Genomic DNA, 13,053 nt, shown 5'->3' with positions numbered 1-13,053 from the left:
GCTGTTCAGCATCTTGCCACCCATTCCTACAGACGTGGCAGTGGGAAAGAAAAGAAAGAGCTTACACTGATTTCTCAAATACTGCAGAGGAATCGGAAACTTCCAGTTTCTTGTCGATATATTACCAAAGAAGATACAAGGTAGTAAATATCTGAAAATGCTTAAGGAGAAGGGGGGGAGGGGGACGAGAAGAATGACAACAATGTGAAAGTGATGGTGATTAAGCAGAATCCTAAACCCAAAACAAAAAACTTTGAAAGTCAGCCTGGTGCCCAGCCGGGCGTGGCTCAGCGGTTGAGCGTGGACCTAGGATCCAGGAGATCAGGGTTCGATTCCCGGTCAGGGCACATGCCTGGGTTGTGGGCTTGATCAATGACTCTCATCATTGATGTTTCTATCTTCTCTCTCCCTCTCCTTTCCTCTCTCTGAAATCAATAAAGATATATTTTTAAAAAATAAAAATAAAATAAATAAATAAAAGTCAGCCTGGTGAGGACCCTCCTGGATTAGCACTGTACTATGCCTTCAGTCTCTTCACTTTTCAGAGACTTCAAAGACATAGTACTCTTTCCTGGCTGAGATGGAGGGCCTGATGCACCTACACCATAAACAGCCAAAAGGAAAGTTGTCAGGCCCACAGTGTAGTTGGAGGGCACCAAGCAAGAGCTGCCTGTACAGCCAAAGACAATTCTGCCTATTAACTTTTCATTTACAGGTAGAGTTTGAAGAGTTTCTAAATACCAGTTATGTAAAAACAACTACATCCAGTTTTAGCTCAATATGTAGTTTATGTTACATTTTGTTACACTGTATGTAGTATGTTACATTTGCATTTTTGTATTTCAAGAAAATTTGAATATTTGTCTAAATACTGCATTTTTAACTGTCAAGATAAAATTTTTCAATTAAAAGTTGTACATATTTTTACAGTAAAATGCTCTATAGATCTAATTTTAGAACCCTCTATTGTCTTAATGCCTCGCTTATTACCAAGATTTTGGTGAAATTTAAAAATAAGCATTTCTAGCATTTTTATTCCCAGAGAAAAATTTCAAGTCAAATCATAAATCCAAAAAGAAATATTATTTCTGCATAAGCATATTTTTCTTAAAAAACATTTGAGAACACTTTGTATATTGAAGATCTATCTCATTTACTATTCCTTTCTTTATACCTATAGTAATTGTTTTTACTATCCACAAGAGAAAACCATAAGCTCTATATTTTTTTACATTGGGTAAATTTTTGGCTATCCTTTTAATCTTTTTTAAAAATTGAGTTATTTAGATCCAGTAAAATCATCCTTAATGTTCAATCTTTTGGTTGCGTAAGCAAGCAGCCAGGTCCATCACCCCAAATATTCCCCTGTGTCCCCTTGGAGTTAGTCCCTTCTCTTATTCCCAGGCAACCAATCATGTTTTCTGTCTCCCTTGTTTTTGAAGTTTATTTTTTAAAATAAATTCTATAAAAAAAAAAAAGAGTAAAGGACCCAATTAAATAAAATCAGAAATGAAAGAGAAGTGACAACTGACGCTATAGAAATACAAAAGATTATAAGAAAATACTAAGAACAATTATATGCCAACAAATTGGACAATCTGTAAGAAATGGAGAAATTCCTAGAAATATACCATTTTCCAAGACTAAATCAAGAAGAAACAAAATCTGAACAGATTGATTACTACTAACAAAATTGGATCAGTAATCAAAATACTCCCAACAAACAAAAGTCCTAGACCGGATGGTTTCACAGGTGAATTTTACCAAATATTCAAAGAAGAATTAACACATATCCTTCTCAAATTGTATTCCAAAAAATTCATGAAGAGGGAAGGCTCGCAAGCTCATTTTATGAGGCCAGCATTACCCTGATTTCAAAACCAGACAACAACATTACAAAAAAAGAAAATTATAGGCCAATATCCCTGATAAACTTAAATGCAAAATCCTCAAAAAAATACTAGTAAACTGGCCCCAGTTAGGTGGCTCAGTTGGTTGAAGCATTGTCTCAGTACACCAAAAAGGTTGTGGATTTGATTACTGGTCATGGGACATACAGGACACAACCAATTGATATTTCTCTTTTACATCAATGTTTCTCTCTCTCCCCCCCCCTTCCTCTCTGTATAAACTCAATAAAACATATCCTCTGATGACTAAAAAAAATACTAGCAAACTGAATTCAGCAATACATTAAAAAGATCACACACCATAATCAAGTGGTATTTATTCCTGGGATGCAAGGTTAGGTCAATATCCACGAATCAATTAATGTGATACACCACATAAACAAAATGAAGCATAAAAATCATATGGTCATATCAATAGATGCAGAAAAAATTTTTGACAAAATCCAGCATCCATTTATGATAAAAACTCTCAGTAAAGTGGGAATAGAAGGAACATACCTCAACATAATAAGTCCATATATGACAAACCCACAGCTAACATCATACTCAATGGGGAAAAGGTAAAAGTCTTTTCCTTAATATCAGAAACAAGGATGTCCACTTTCACCACTTTTATTCAACATAGTATTGGAAGTCCTATATTCAGAGAGGTTGCATTTTTACACACCAATAATAAACTATCAGAAAGAGAAATTTAAAAAACATTCCCATTTAAAACTGCATTAAAAAAAACCAACAACCTAGGAATAAATTTAACCAAGGAGGTAAACGACTTGGAAAAATTGTAAGATGTTGAAGACAGAAATTGAAGAAGATACAAATAAATGAAAGCTTACACCATACTCATGGATAGGAAGAATATTGTTAAAATGTCCATACTACCCAAAGCAATCCATAGATTTAATGTAATCCGTATCAAAACACCAACGTCATTTTTCACCAAAACTAGAACAAATAATCCTAGAATTTATATGGACCCGGAAAAGCCACAGCAATCTCGAGAAAGATGAACAAACTTGGAGGTATCACACCACCTGATTTCATATTATACTATAAGGCTATAGTAATCAAAACAGCATGGTAATGGAATAAAAACAGACACACAGATCAATGAAACAAAATAGAGAGCCCAGAAATAAACCCACAACTATATGATCAATTACTCTATGACAAAGGATGCACAAATATACAATGGGGTAAAAACAGTCTATTCAATAAATGGTGTTGGAAAAACTGGACAGATACATGCAAAAAAATGAAATTAGACCACCTTCTTACACCATATACAAGAATAAACTCAAAATGGATTAAAGACTTAAATGTAAGATCCCAAACCATAAAACTCTTAGAAGAAAACATAGGCAGTAAACTCTGACACTGCTCTCAGTAACATTTTTTTTTTTTTTGGTATATCTCCTCAGGCAAGGGAAACAAAAGAAAAAAACAAACGAGACTACATCAAACTAAAAAGTTTTGCACAGCAAAGGAAACAATCAACAAAATGCAAAAACAACCTACACACAGAGAAGGTATTTGCCAATAGTACATCCAATAACGGGTCAATATCCAAAACTTATAAAGAACTCACACAACTTAATACCAGAAAAACAAACAATCCAATTAAAAAATGGAAAGAGGCCCTGGCCAGTGTTGCTCAGTTAGCTGGGCATCATCCCTTGCATTAGGGGGTTGAGGGTTCTATTCCCGGTCAGGGCACATGCCCAGGCTGTGGTCTCGATCCCTGGTGGGGGGTGTGCAAGAGGCAGTTGATCGATGTTTCAATCTCACATAGATGTTTCTCTTTCTCTCTCCAAAAATCAATAACAAAATATTTTTTAATAAATGAGTAGAGGCCTGGCCGGGCATGGCTCAGCAGTTGCGCATCAACCTAGGATCCAGGAGATTGCAGTTTGATTCCTGGTCAGGGCACATGCCAGGGTTGCGGGCTCGGTCCCTAGTCGGGGGCATGTGGGAGGCAGTCGATCAATGATGACTCTCTCATCATTGATGTTTCCATCTCTCTCTCTCCCTTCCTCTCTCTGAAATCAATAAAGATGTATTAAAAAAAAAAAAAGAGCAGAGGAACTGAATAGACATTTCTCCAAAGAGAACATACAGATTAGACAGATTAGACATCAGAAATCATCAGAGAAATGCCAATTAAGACCACAATAAGGTATCACCTCACACCTGTCAGAATTGCTATCATCAAATCTACAAACAAGTGTTGGCAAGGATGTGGAGAAAAGGGAACCCTAGTGTACTGTTGGTGGGACTGCAAATTGGTGTGGCCACTATGGAAAACAGTATGAGGGTTTCTTAAATTAAAAGCAGAACTACCTTATGACCCAGAAATTCCAATTCTGGGTATTTATAGGAAGAAGCCCAAAGCACTAATTTAAAAAGATATATGCACCCTTATGTTCATTGCAACATTATTTACAATAGCCAAGATATAGAAGCAATCTAAGTGCACATCAATAGATGATTGGATAAAGAAGATGTGGTCCATATATATAATGGAGTATTACTCAGCCATAAAAAAATGAAATCTTACCATTTGTGACATGAATGGACCTAGAGGATATTACGCTAAGTGAAATAAGTCAGACAGAAAAAAATAAATACCATATGATTTCATTTACATGTGGAATCTAAAGAATGAAATAAACAAAACAGAAACAGACTCATAGATACAGAGAACAAACTGATGGTTGCCAGATGGGAGGGGGCTAGGAAGCTGGGTGAAAAGTTGAAGGGATTAAGAAGCACAAATTGGTAGTTACAGAATAGTCATGAGAATGTAAAGTACAGCATAGAAAATATATTCAATAATACTTTAAAATTATGTATCGTGCCAGGTGGGTATTAGACTTATCATGTGGATCAGTTAATAAATTATATAGCCCGGCTAGGCATGGCTCAGCGGTTGAGAGTCGACCTAGGATCCAGGTGATCGGGGTTCGATTCCTGGTCAGGGCACATGCTCGGGCTGCGGGCTTGATCCCCAATCAGGGGAGTGCAGGAGGCAGCCGATCAATGACTCTCTCATCATTGATGTTTCTATCTCTCTCTCTCCCTCTCTTTTCCTCTCTCTGAAATCAATAAAGACATATTTTTTAAATAAATAAATAAATTATATAAATGTCTAACTATTATGCTGTATACCTGAAACTAACATAAAGTAATGTTGAATGACAACTGTAATTGACAAAAAAAGAAAAGAAAGAAATATGCTCATTATCCCCTGGATTTAACCATCCCACTTCTGGGAATTAATCCTATAACCAGCAAAATGATAATATAGGGTGTCCCCAAAAAGTGCATACACACACTTTGAATAATTATAAAGGCAGTGTTTATTAAAATGCATTTCATTTTCAAAATTGAGCCATCAGCTGTTACAGTGTATACATTTTTGGGGGACACCGTGTATATGCACAAAGGACATTCACACTGGTTATAGTAGCAAAAATTTTGGAAAGAACTTAAATGCCCATCAACAGAGGACTGGATAAATAAATCACAGTATGTTCATCCCATGATTCTGATCCTAATTCTGAAACTATACCCAAGATATAAAGTTAAAATGAAACCAACACACACAGCAAAACAGTGCCTACAGTGTGTTTGTTCACTTGTGCTTAGAAAAAGTAACATAATACATGCATATGCTTGTATTTACACAGAAGATTCTGGAAAGAGGCACAAGAAAATGGTAACAGCAGCTGCTCCTATAAGGGGAAATGGGTAGCTGGGGAGGTCAGTGGTGGGAAAGAACTTTCTTTTCATAATCTAAATCCCTTTGTACCTTTAAAACTTTGTACCATATTAACAAATTTAAAGGTAATTTTAAAACAAAATATAAATTACAAACTGAACATTCATGATGGTGAAAAACTGCAAGTAACCTAAATGTCCATCCACAGAAGCTGTACATTACAACTAAGAGTGAGGGTGGTCTCTGTTTACTAAATCACACAGTACTCCAAGGCTGTTCAGTGAAAAAAACTGTTCAGTGGAAAAAAGCCACTGCAGAGCAATACATTTATGTGAGGGACAAAAAATCCCCAAAACAATATACTATTTTCCTATGGATACATAGTTGGTATCTATGTACAGGAGGGACAATTACTAAAATGGTAAGAAGTTATTCCTGCAAAGGGGGAGCAGAACTGGGGGTGGTAGGCAGTCAAAGGAACCAGATGGATCTGTAATTTCCTATTTTTTCCAAGCCGAATACATTTATATGTCAAAAAATAACAATAAATGGAGCCACTTTAAAATGGAGCTGGAGCTGCCATCCCAGAGGAACTGCCTTGCATGTCCTATGCCTCAAATCTTGAAATGTTAAAACTGGGCAAGATAACCTTTGGACTGGGCTTAAGCAACCTTATGCCCCAAAGAACTGATTGTAAAGATACAACAAAGCAAATACTGTACCTGACTTATGGCTACTGGACTAAAAATTAAAAACATTGTTTAGAATCTGACCAATAGAAATAAATGCCCCCCTTCTATTGATATAATTGTTCCCCTTCCCTTTCTCATAAATACCCGCTGCCTTTGTCCCTCAATCAGAGCACTACTGGGAGCATCCCAAATAGCTCTTCTTATTGATCTCAAGTAAATGCTTGTTGCATCTCACTTTGGCCTTTTATTTTTAAGTTAACACATGCAGTGCTTACTTATTTTTTGAAAAGGCTGCAGACATGGATGAAATGTTAGCAATAGGGGGCTTTGGCCTGTTGAATTATGAGTGATCTTTCTCCTATTTCTTTTTACTTTCCTACTCTTTCCAAACAGTACTCTACAAAGAGTAGACAGCGACTGTATGATCAGGAAAAGAAAAAAGTAAAGGACTTGAATTGTACCGAGCGAGGCGGTGAGGGGGCCCCTGCAGCTGGCTGCTCTGGTCCGGCCGCCAGGTGCATGCCCGGAAGCGCCAGGCCCGCTCCCAGCGCTCACTTACTTGTCTGGGACGCCGGGTGCTCCTGGCTTCTCTGGAAGGGGTATCTGAACAGCAGTTTATTGCCCCTGCTCCCCGAGCTCACCAGAATCACGCTGATGGGGCTGGTGTTGTCCCCCATCCTACCGTGGGACCCCGGGGGCAGGGGTGGAGGATTGAGGGGCTCTGGGGCCGAGCCGGGGGTGGGGGTCTTTAGGAAGACGCGCCGAGGACTGGGGCAGACCTGAGGAGGACTGGACTGGCGTGTGGTGTTGGGGGGCTCTGAGGGGGACCGGGAGCCGGGAGGTGGCGGGGCCTGGGGAAGACGCCACGGGGCGGGAGAGGGGTAGGGGGACGGGGACCTGACAAGACGCCACCGAGGCCACGGAAACACCTGGCGCGGAGAGCCGGGACGGCGGAACCAGCGCCACAGTCACCAAACCTACGCGCGACCTAGCGCGTCCCGCCAAGATCGCGAGATTTCCGCCACAGCGCGATGCAAAAGAGCCGAAGGTGCCCGCGCGCGGCCCGGGGCGTCTGCGCAGGCGCGAGCGGCCATGTGCGCAGGCGCGGGGCTCTTTCCGGGAAGCTACGGGTGCGCGTGGAGTCCAGCTTCGGGAGAAGGGTATGGCCGATCTGCGCGAATGGGTGACGGAGGCTGGATCAGCTCTTGGAGTTCGAGGCAGCTGTCAAACCCCCAGAAATGATGCGTTCTTCATTATAAAAGTAATACTTGCTTTGGGCAGAAAATTTAAACTTACGAATGTAAACTACTAAAATGAAAAAGCTTTTGAAAAATCACTTCAGAAGCCACCCCTTCTCAGGGGCCGTGATAGCCGGGTTGTTCAGGTAGTCAACCCACATACTCCATTTGTAAGGTTCCCTGACAGGAGAGAGAATCCTAAACCCAATGTATCAGCAGTTTTGAGATCAGCAGGACTACCATCTCCCTCTTCTTCAATTTCACAGCCTTCTAAGGGAAGTACATCGCCAGATTGGCTGATGCGTCAGGGTCCACCAGACACTGCAGAAATAATAAAACCATTACCTCAGAAATATAGAAGGAAACTTGTGACTCAAGAAGTCGAATACATCCAACGTGGAGTTCCAGAATAATCTCTGACACTGTGGCTGCTGTTTGTTATTAAACAAAAGAATGGTCTTTACAGTAAAGGACTTCCAAAATGACAGATGAGGAATTATACATTAAACAACTTTAATAAATATTCTGGAAGAAAAAAAATTTAGATAGTCATATCTCTTAATTTATATATCTTGATCAGCTTCTCCACAAGCTTACCTAATTGTTTATATACTTTGTACTTACTAAAGTACACATTTTAAAGAATTTTTAAAAATCACTTCAATGGATTATAGACCTAAACATAAGAGCTAATACTATAAAATTCTTACAAAAAAGGATAGGGGTAAATATTCATGACTTTGGACTGTGCCATGGTTACTTAGATACCAGAGCAAGTGCACAGTCAACTAAAGAAAAACTTAGACTTGGACTTTATCAAATTAAACATTTTTGTGCTTCAAAGGACACCACCAAGAAAGTAAAAAGAGCACCCACAGAATACGAGAAGATATTTACAGTTCACATATCTGATGAGGGAATTGTATCCAGATTAATTTTTTTTAAACTCTTGCAACTCGACAATAAAAAGACAAGTAACCAATTGAAAAACATGCAAAGAAGTGAATTGATAGTTCTTCAAAGAATATAGAAAAATGGTCAATAAGCGCATGAAAAGATACTCAACATCATTACTCATTAGGATAATGCAAATCAAAACCAAAAAGAGATACCGCATCACACGCACTACGATGGCTATAATCAAAGAGACAAAATAAGTGTTGGCAAGGAGGTGGAGAAATTGGAGCCTTTACACATTGCTGGAGGGTGTGAAAAATGGTGCAGCTACTGGGGAAACGGTCTGGCAGTTTCTCAGAAGGTAAAGTATAGAGTTTCCATACAACCCAACTATTCCATTCCTAGGAATATACCCAAAAGAAATGAAAACATAACTCCACACAAAAACATGCATGTTCATAGCAACATCATAATAGCCAAAAAGTGCAAACGAGCCAAATGTTTGTCAATTGATGAGTGGTTGAATAAAATCTGGTGTAATTTATACAGAGGAATAGTATTCAGTCATAAAATGACTGAAGTACTGACACGTGAATGAACTTTGAAAAAATACATAGTGTATGATTTCATTTTATATAAATGTCCAGAATAGGCAAATACACAGACAGGAAACAGATTAGGTTGTCTAGGGCTGGGGTAGTTGGAGGTGTGTGACTGCTAATGGATATGGGGTTTCTTTGAGGGTGATAAATGTTCTAAATTTATGTTAATGGTTGCACAGCTCTTTGAATATACTAAAACCCAATCAATTGGACACTTTATCCCCCCTCCCCCCAAATCAATACATGGCTTTTATTGCATCTTTAAAATATCACAAGTAAATCTGAGGAATCATCTGGCATCTTGCTCTTTCTATAGCTGAACAACTTAGATCTTGTTCATTAGCCTACTGAACTGTTCCTTTTTCAGAATCATAGATACCATCAATTTTTCTGATAGCCTTGTTTTTAACTGCTGTGGCTTGCTGAGTCAAAGCAGCTGAATTTGATACAAGTTTAGTGTCATTTCCTTCAAGGATTAACTCATCTTTCTGGGCTTGAGATACTGAACAAGCACCACATGGCCTCATGCAGACCCTGCGGATGTATTTTTCGCCCAAAAAATTTCTGATTTCAACAAGAGAACCATTCTCCTGAATTACACATTGATGGGGAAGTGAGCACCAGATCTCATTCTGTAATGGAGGCCCAGTGTAACACCCTTCGTCATATTTTGTACGTGATAGGCAGCGTGAATGGTGGCCAGTTCCTTTCTATTTCCCCACCACTTGTTAACCCGGAGCCTCTTTTTCTTCCCAGGGAGACTGAGTTCTATGTTGATGTGATTGAAGTCCCTCCACAGGGTGCCTCTGGGGCCCTTCACAGTAACTGTGCGGCCCCTTCAGAGTGATGTCGACATTTTCTGGAATGTTGACAGCCTGATTGCTGAGAATGGTTTTCATCCTCACAGTAGATGCGACAAAACAAAACTGAATTGCACACTTTAAATGGGTGCAAATTATATCTCACAAATTATATCTCAATACAGCTATTTTTTAAATCACCACACCCACTCCATCCCAGTCTTCCCCCAGGTGGTGACTGCAGTTAACGTCTACTGTGGCTGTTTCCAAATCTTTCTCAAGCACTTCAAATGCATGAGAATGTAATCACTTGACTAGAGGGTTACTGAAGTAACCTCTTGCACTGAAGCTGACACAAACATGTATTTCGTAAGGCAGATTCATGGGTTGAACCTGCCAGGGTGATGGGCACATGCATTTGAAATTCCTCAGACGTTACCAACACACTCATTGCCCTACACGGGGCTGCATAGCATTGACTTTATTTTTTTCCAAAATTCCCAAAAAGGAAAATGGTTTCTTATCCTATGTTGCGTTTCTCTGATTATACTGAGGTGGAGAACTGTGTCACTTGATTATTTGCCAGTACCTCGCAGGGCCTTCTTGTTGCCATAAGGGTTGATGTGTTCTCTTCAGGATAGTTACCCCCTGTTACAGAGTCTGTGAGCCTTTTCCCAGTCTTGTATGTTCTGATATTATGTTTGATCAAAAGTTTTCTGAGTTCTCCCACAGTTCCCAAGAGTGTCTCTGGAATGGAAATAAGGGCACAGAAGAAGGAAGTGGGGCTGAGATGGAAAAGGGAGAGCCCACTGTCTGGAGAGATGGCCAGCCATGGTAACGGGTGTCCCCACAAGGCTACCAGGAATCTGTGGGTACCCAGACATAAGGAGAAGGCCTCAGGCTTCGGGCCTCCTTCCCCCAACTTCCCTGGACCATGCTGCTACCCTACCAAATAGTCCCATGGCCCCGAGCCTGGAGGAGCAGGTCTGGTGTCCAGGGACTCGGGGAGACGATCTCTAAGCTGGAGGAAGTCCCAGACTTGGAGGAATTTTCCATTCCCCAATTATCCCTCAGGGCCCACTTCCTACTAGCAACTTTCACAACACTAGCACTCACTGTTTTTTTTATGGCTAAATGGTTAATATCTTTTCATCATAATGTGCATTGGAATCCATGAAAGATGAAAGGAGATCACCAGGATCCCAGCACACAGGGGTCTGGATACATTCCTTTCCAGGCTGCCCTCATAGGACTCAGGTGCAGGACTGACCAAGGCCGGACTGGAGCAAGCAGAGGTCTGATTCCCACACCACCCTCATCAGCACCACCTCAGAGTCTACATTTGTCAACTTCACTGGGCTGTTATAGAAATCAGAGCTCCTTGTCATTTCCTGGCCAGTCCAGGCTGGTGCTGGCATCCCGAGGGACACCCAGGTAGGCTGGCCATGCTTTGGGCTATAGGTTCCCCACCAGTAACAGGACTGGGAGCAGATGATCTCAAAGTATAGTGTTAGCTTGATGCCCTCACACTGCTCCTGGACAACCATGTGCCCAGGGCCCACCTCCTCTCACTAGAGGGTACATTCTCAAACTCTTCCCTGCAAATGCCCCACAACTCTAAGTCTTCATTTTAAATTTAAATAACTCTTTTGTAACCTACTTTTTTGAAGGTAAATGGATTCTTAGAATCAGAAACTCCTGACCCTACCTCCCAGCCTTGGTCCCCTATGCAGGGCCAGGCCTTATCAGTCCTGCCACTCAGCCTGGGCCTGATGGAGACACCACCCTCTGCCAGAGGGCTGGGTGGAGCTCAAAGACCCTATCTGGGACCTGCTTCCACACCTCCACCTTCTCTGGTATGGTGTGCCTGCCCTGGAGGAATCACTCACCAACCATAGCAACTACAATAATCTTGAATTCACGGTGCCACTATCCCTCCTAACAGTGAGGTGGAGGCTGTTCTAACCTCCACCTGAGAGGTTTAAACAGTGAAACTGGGGCTCACTATGTTAATTAGCCTGCACAGAGTCACCCAGGAGTTGCTTCCAGGGGAGGGTCTCTGAGCTCAGCTCTAGCTACACAAGCTCAGAACAAGCCTGGGGATTTGAATTCTGCCCAGAGACCAGTAGGTCTCAGTGTCCTGGAGCACAGGCTTGGGCTCCTGTGTCACAGGAAACCAAGGCCCAGGGACAGAATAGACTTGCCCAACCCCCAAAGGGCCAGCAGCCTGGCCCACACCAAACCTAGGTCTCCTCTCCCATCAGGACTGGTTCCTTCCTCCACTGAAATTTTGAACATGTTTCATAACTTTCCCAAGCCTCCACTTCCTTACCTTAAAACATGTAATGATAATAATATAAAATTTCCCTCACAGAGAGCTGTGAGGGTCAAATACCCAACATGGAGAGTGTTAGTTACCGTGGCCCAGGACTTAGAAGGCACTCGATAAATGTCAGTGAAAACCAGACAGCAGACCTTACCTCACAACCACACAAAATCAGTCCAAGGTGGACTGTCACCCAACTCCAATGCCAAACAGTAGAGTTCTTAGAATGGTAATATAGACAGTTCTCTACACTTCAGCATATGGCACAATGCTTATTTCACTTTTTTAAAAAGCAATGTAATATTTGCACAACCCAAAATTAACCATTTTATAGGTTAACTCAGTAACATTTTGTGTGTTTACCATGGTGTGCAACCATCATTATCTAACTCTAAAATATTTTCACCATCCCAAAAGAAAACCTAGTACCTGTCTGTAATTGCTGCCCATCCCTCAAGACCCCAGCACCTGCTTTCTGTCTCTACAAATCTACCTGTTCTGGACACTTCATAGAAACGGAATCATAGAAAATGTGGCCACTGTATCTGGCTTCATTCACTTAGTATAATGTCTTCAAGGTTCATCCATGGTTAGGGTGTATTCCCGCTTAATTTTATGGCTGAATAATATCTCATTGTAATTCCATAAATACCATAGTTGAGTTACCCACTCATCCACTGCTGGGAATTTGGGTTGTTTGCACCTTCTGGCTATTGTGAATACAATAGTACAACATTTTTAAACGGGACAAAAAAAAAAAAAATCACTAACTTTGACTGCGTTAAAAGCATAAACTTCTGACCCTGGACGGGTAGCTCAGTCGGTTAGAGCGTTGTCCCAACATGTCAAGGTTCTGGGTTCAATCCC

General features: G+C 40.8%; 1 protein-coding gene and 1 pseudogene across 1 annotated transcript in view; both read right to left on the bottom strand.

Annotated features, from left to right (window-relative positions):
• Positions 1-7,108, bottom strand: part of NPRL3 (NPR3 like, GATOR1 complex subunit) — a 45,962-nt gene extending 38,854 nt beyond the window's left edge. The window contains exon 1 of the mRNA XM_016216233.2: positions 6,883-7,108. Within this exon, the coding sequence (XP_016071719.1) occupies positions 6,883-7,000 (118 nt within the window). The 5' untranslated portion in view covers positions 7,001-7,108. The remainder of the gene's footprint in view (positions 1-6,882) is intronic.
• A 2,296-nt stretch (positions 7,109-9,404) lies between these two features.
• Positions 9,405-9,959, bottom strand: LOC107539646 (large ribosomal subunit protein uL6 pseudogene; annotated as a pseudogene).
• Positions 9,960-13,053: the final 3,094 nt, after the last annotated feature.

This window comes from Miniopterus natalensis, chromosome 3 (assembly GCF_054644295.1).
Source record: "Miniopterus natalensis isolate mMinNat1 chromosome 3, mMinNat1.hap1, whole genome shotgun sequence".
NCBI lineage: Eukaryota > Metazoa > Chordata > Mammalia > Chiroptera > Miniopteridae > Miniopterus > Miniopterus natalensis.
Note: the sequence above shows the minus strand (reverse complement) of the source record. Positions and strands in the feature narration are given on the sequence as shown.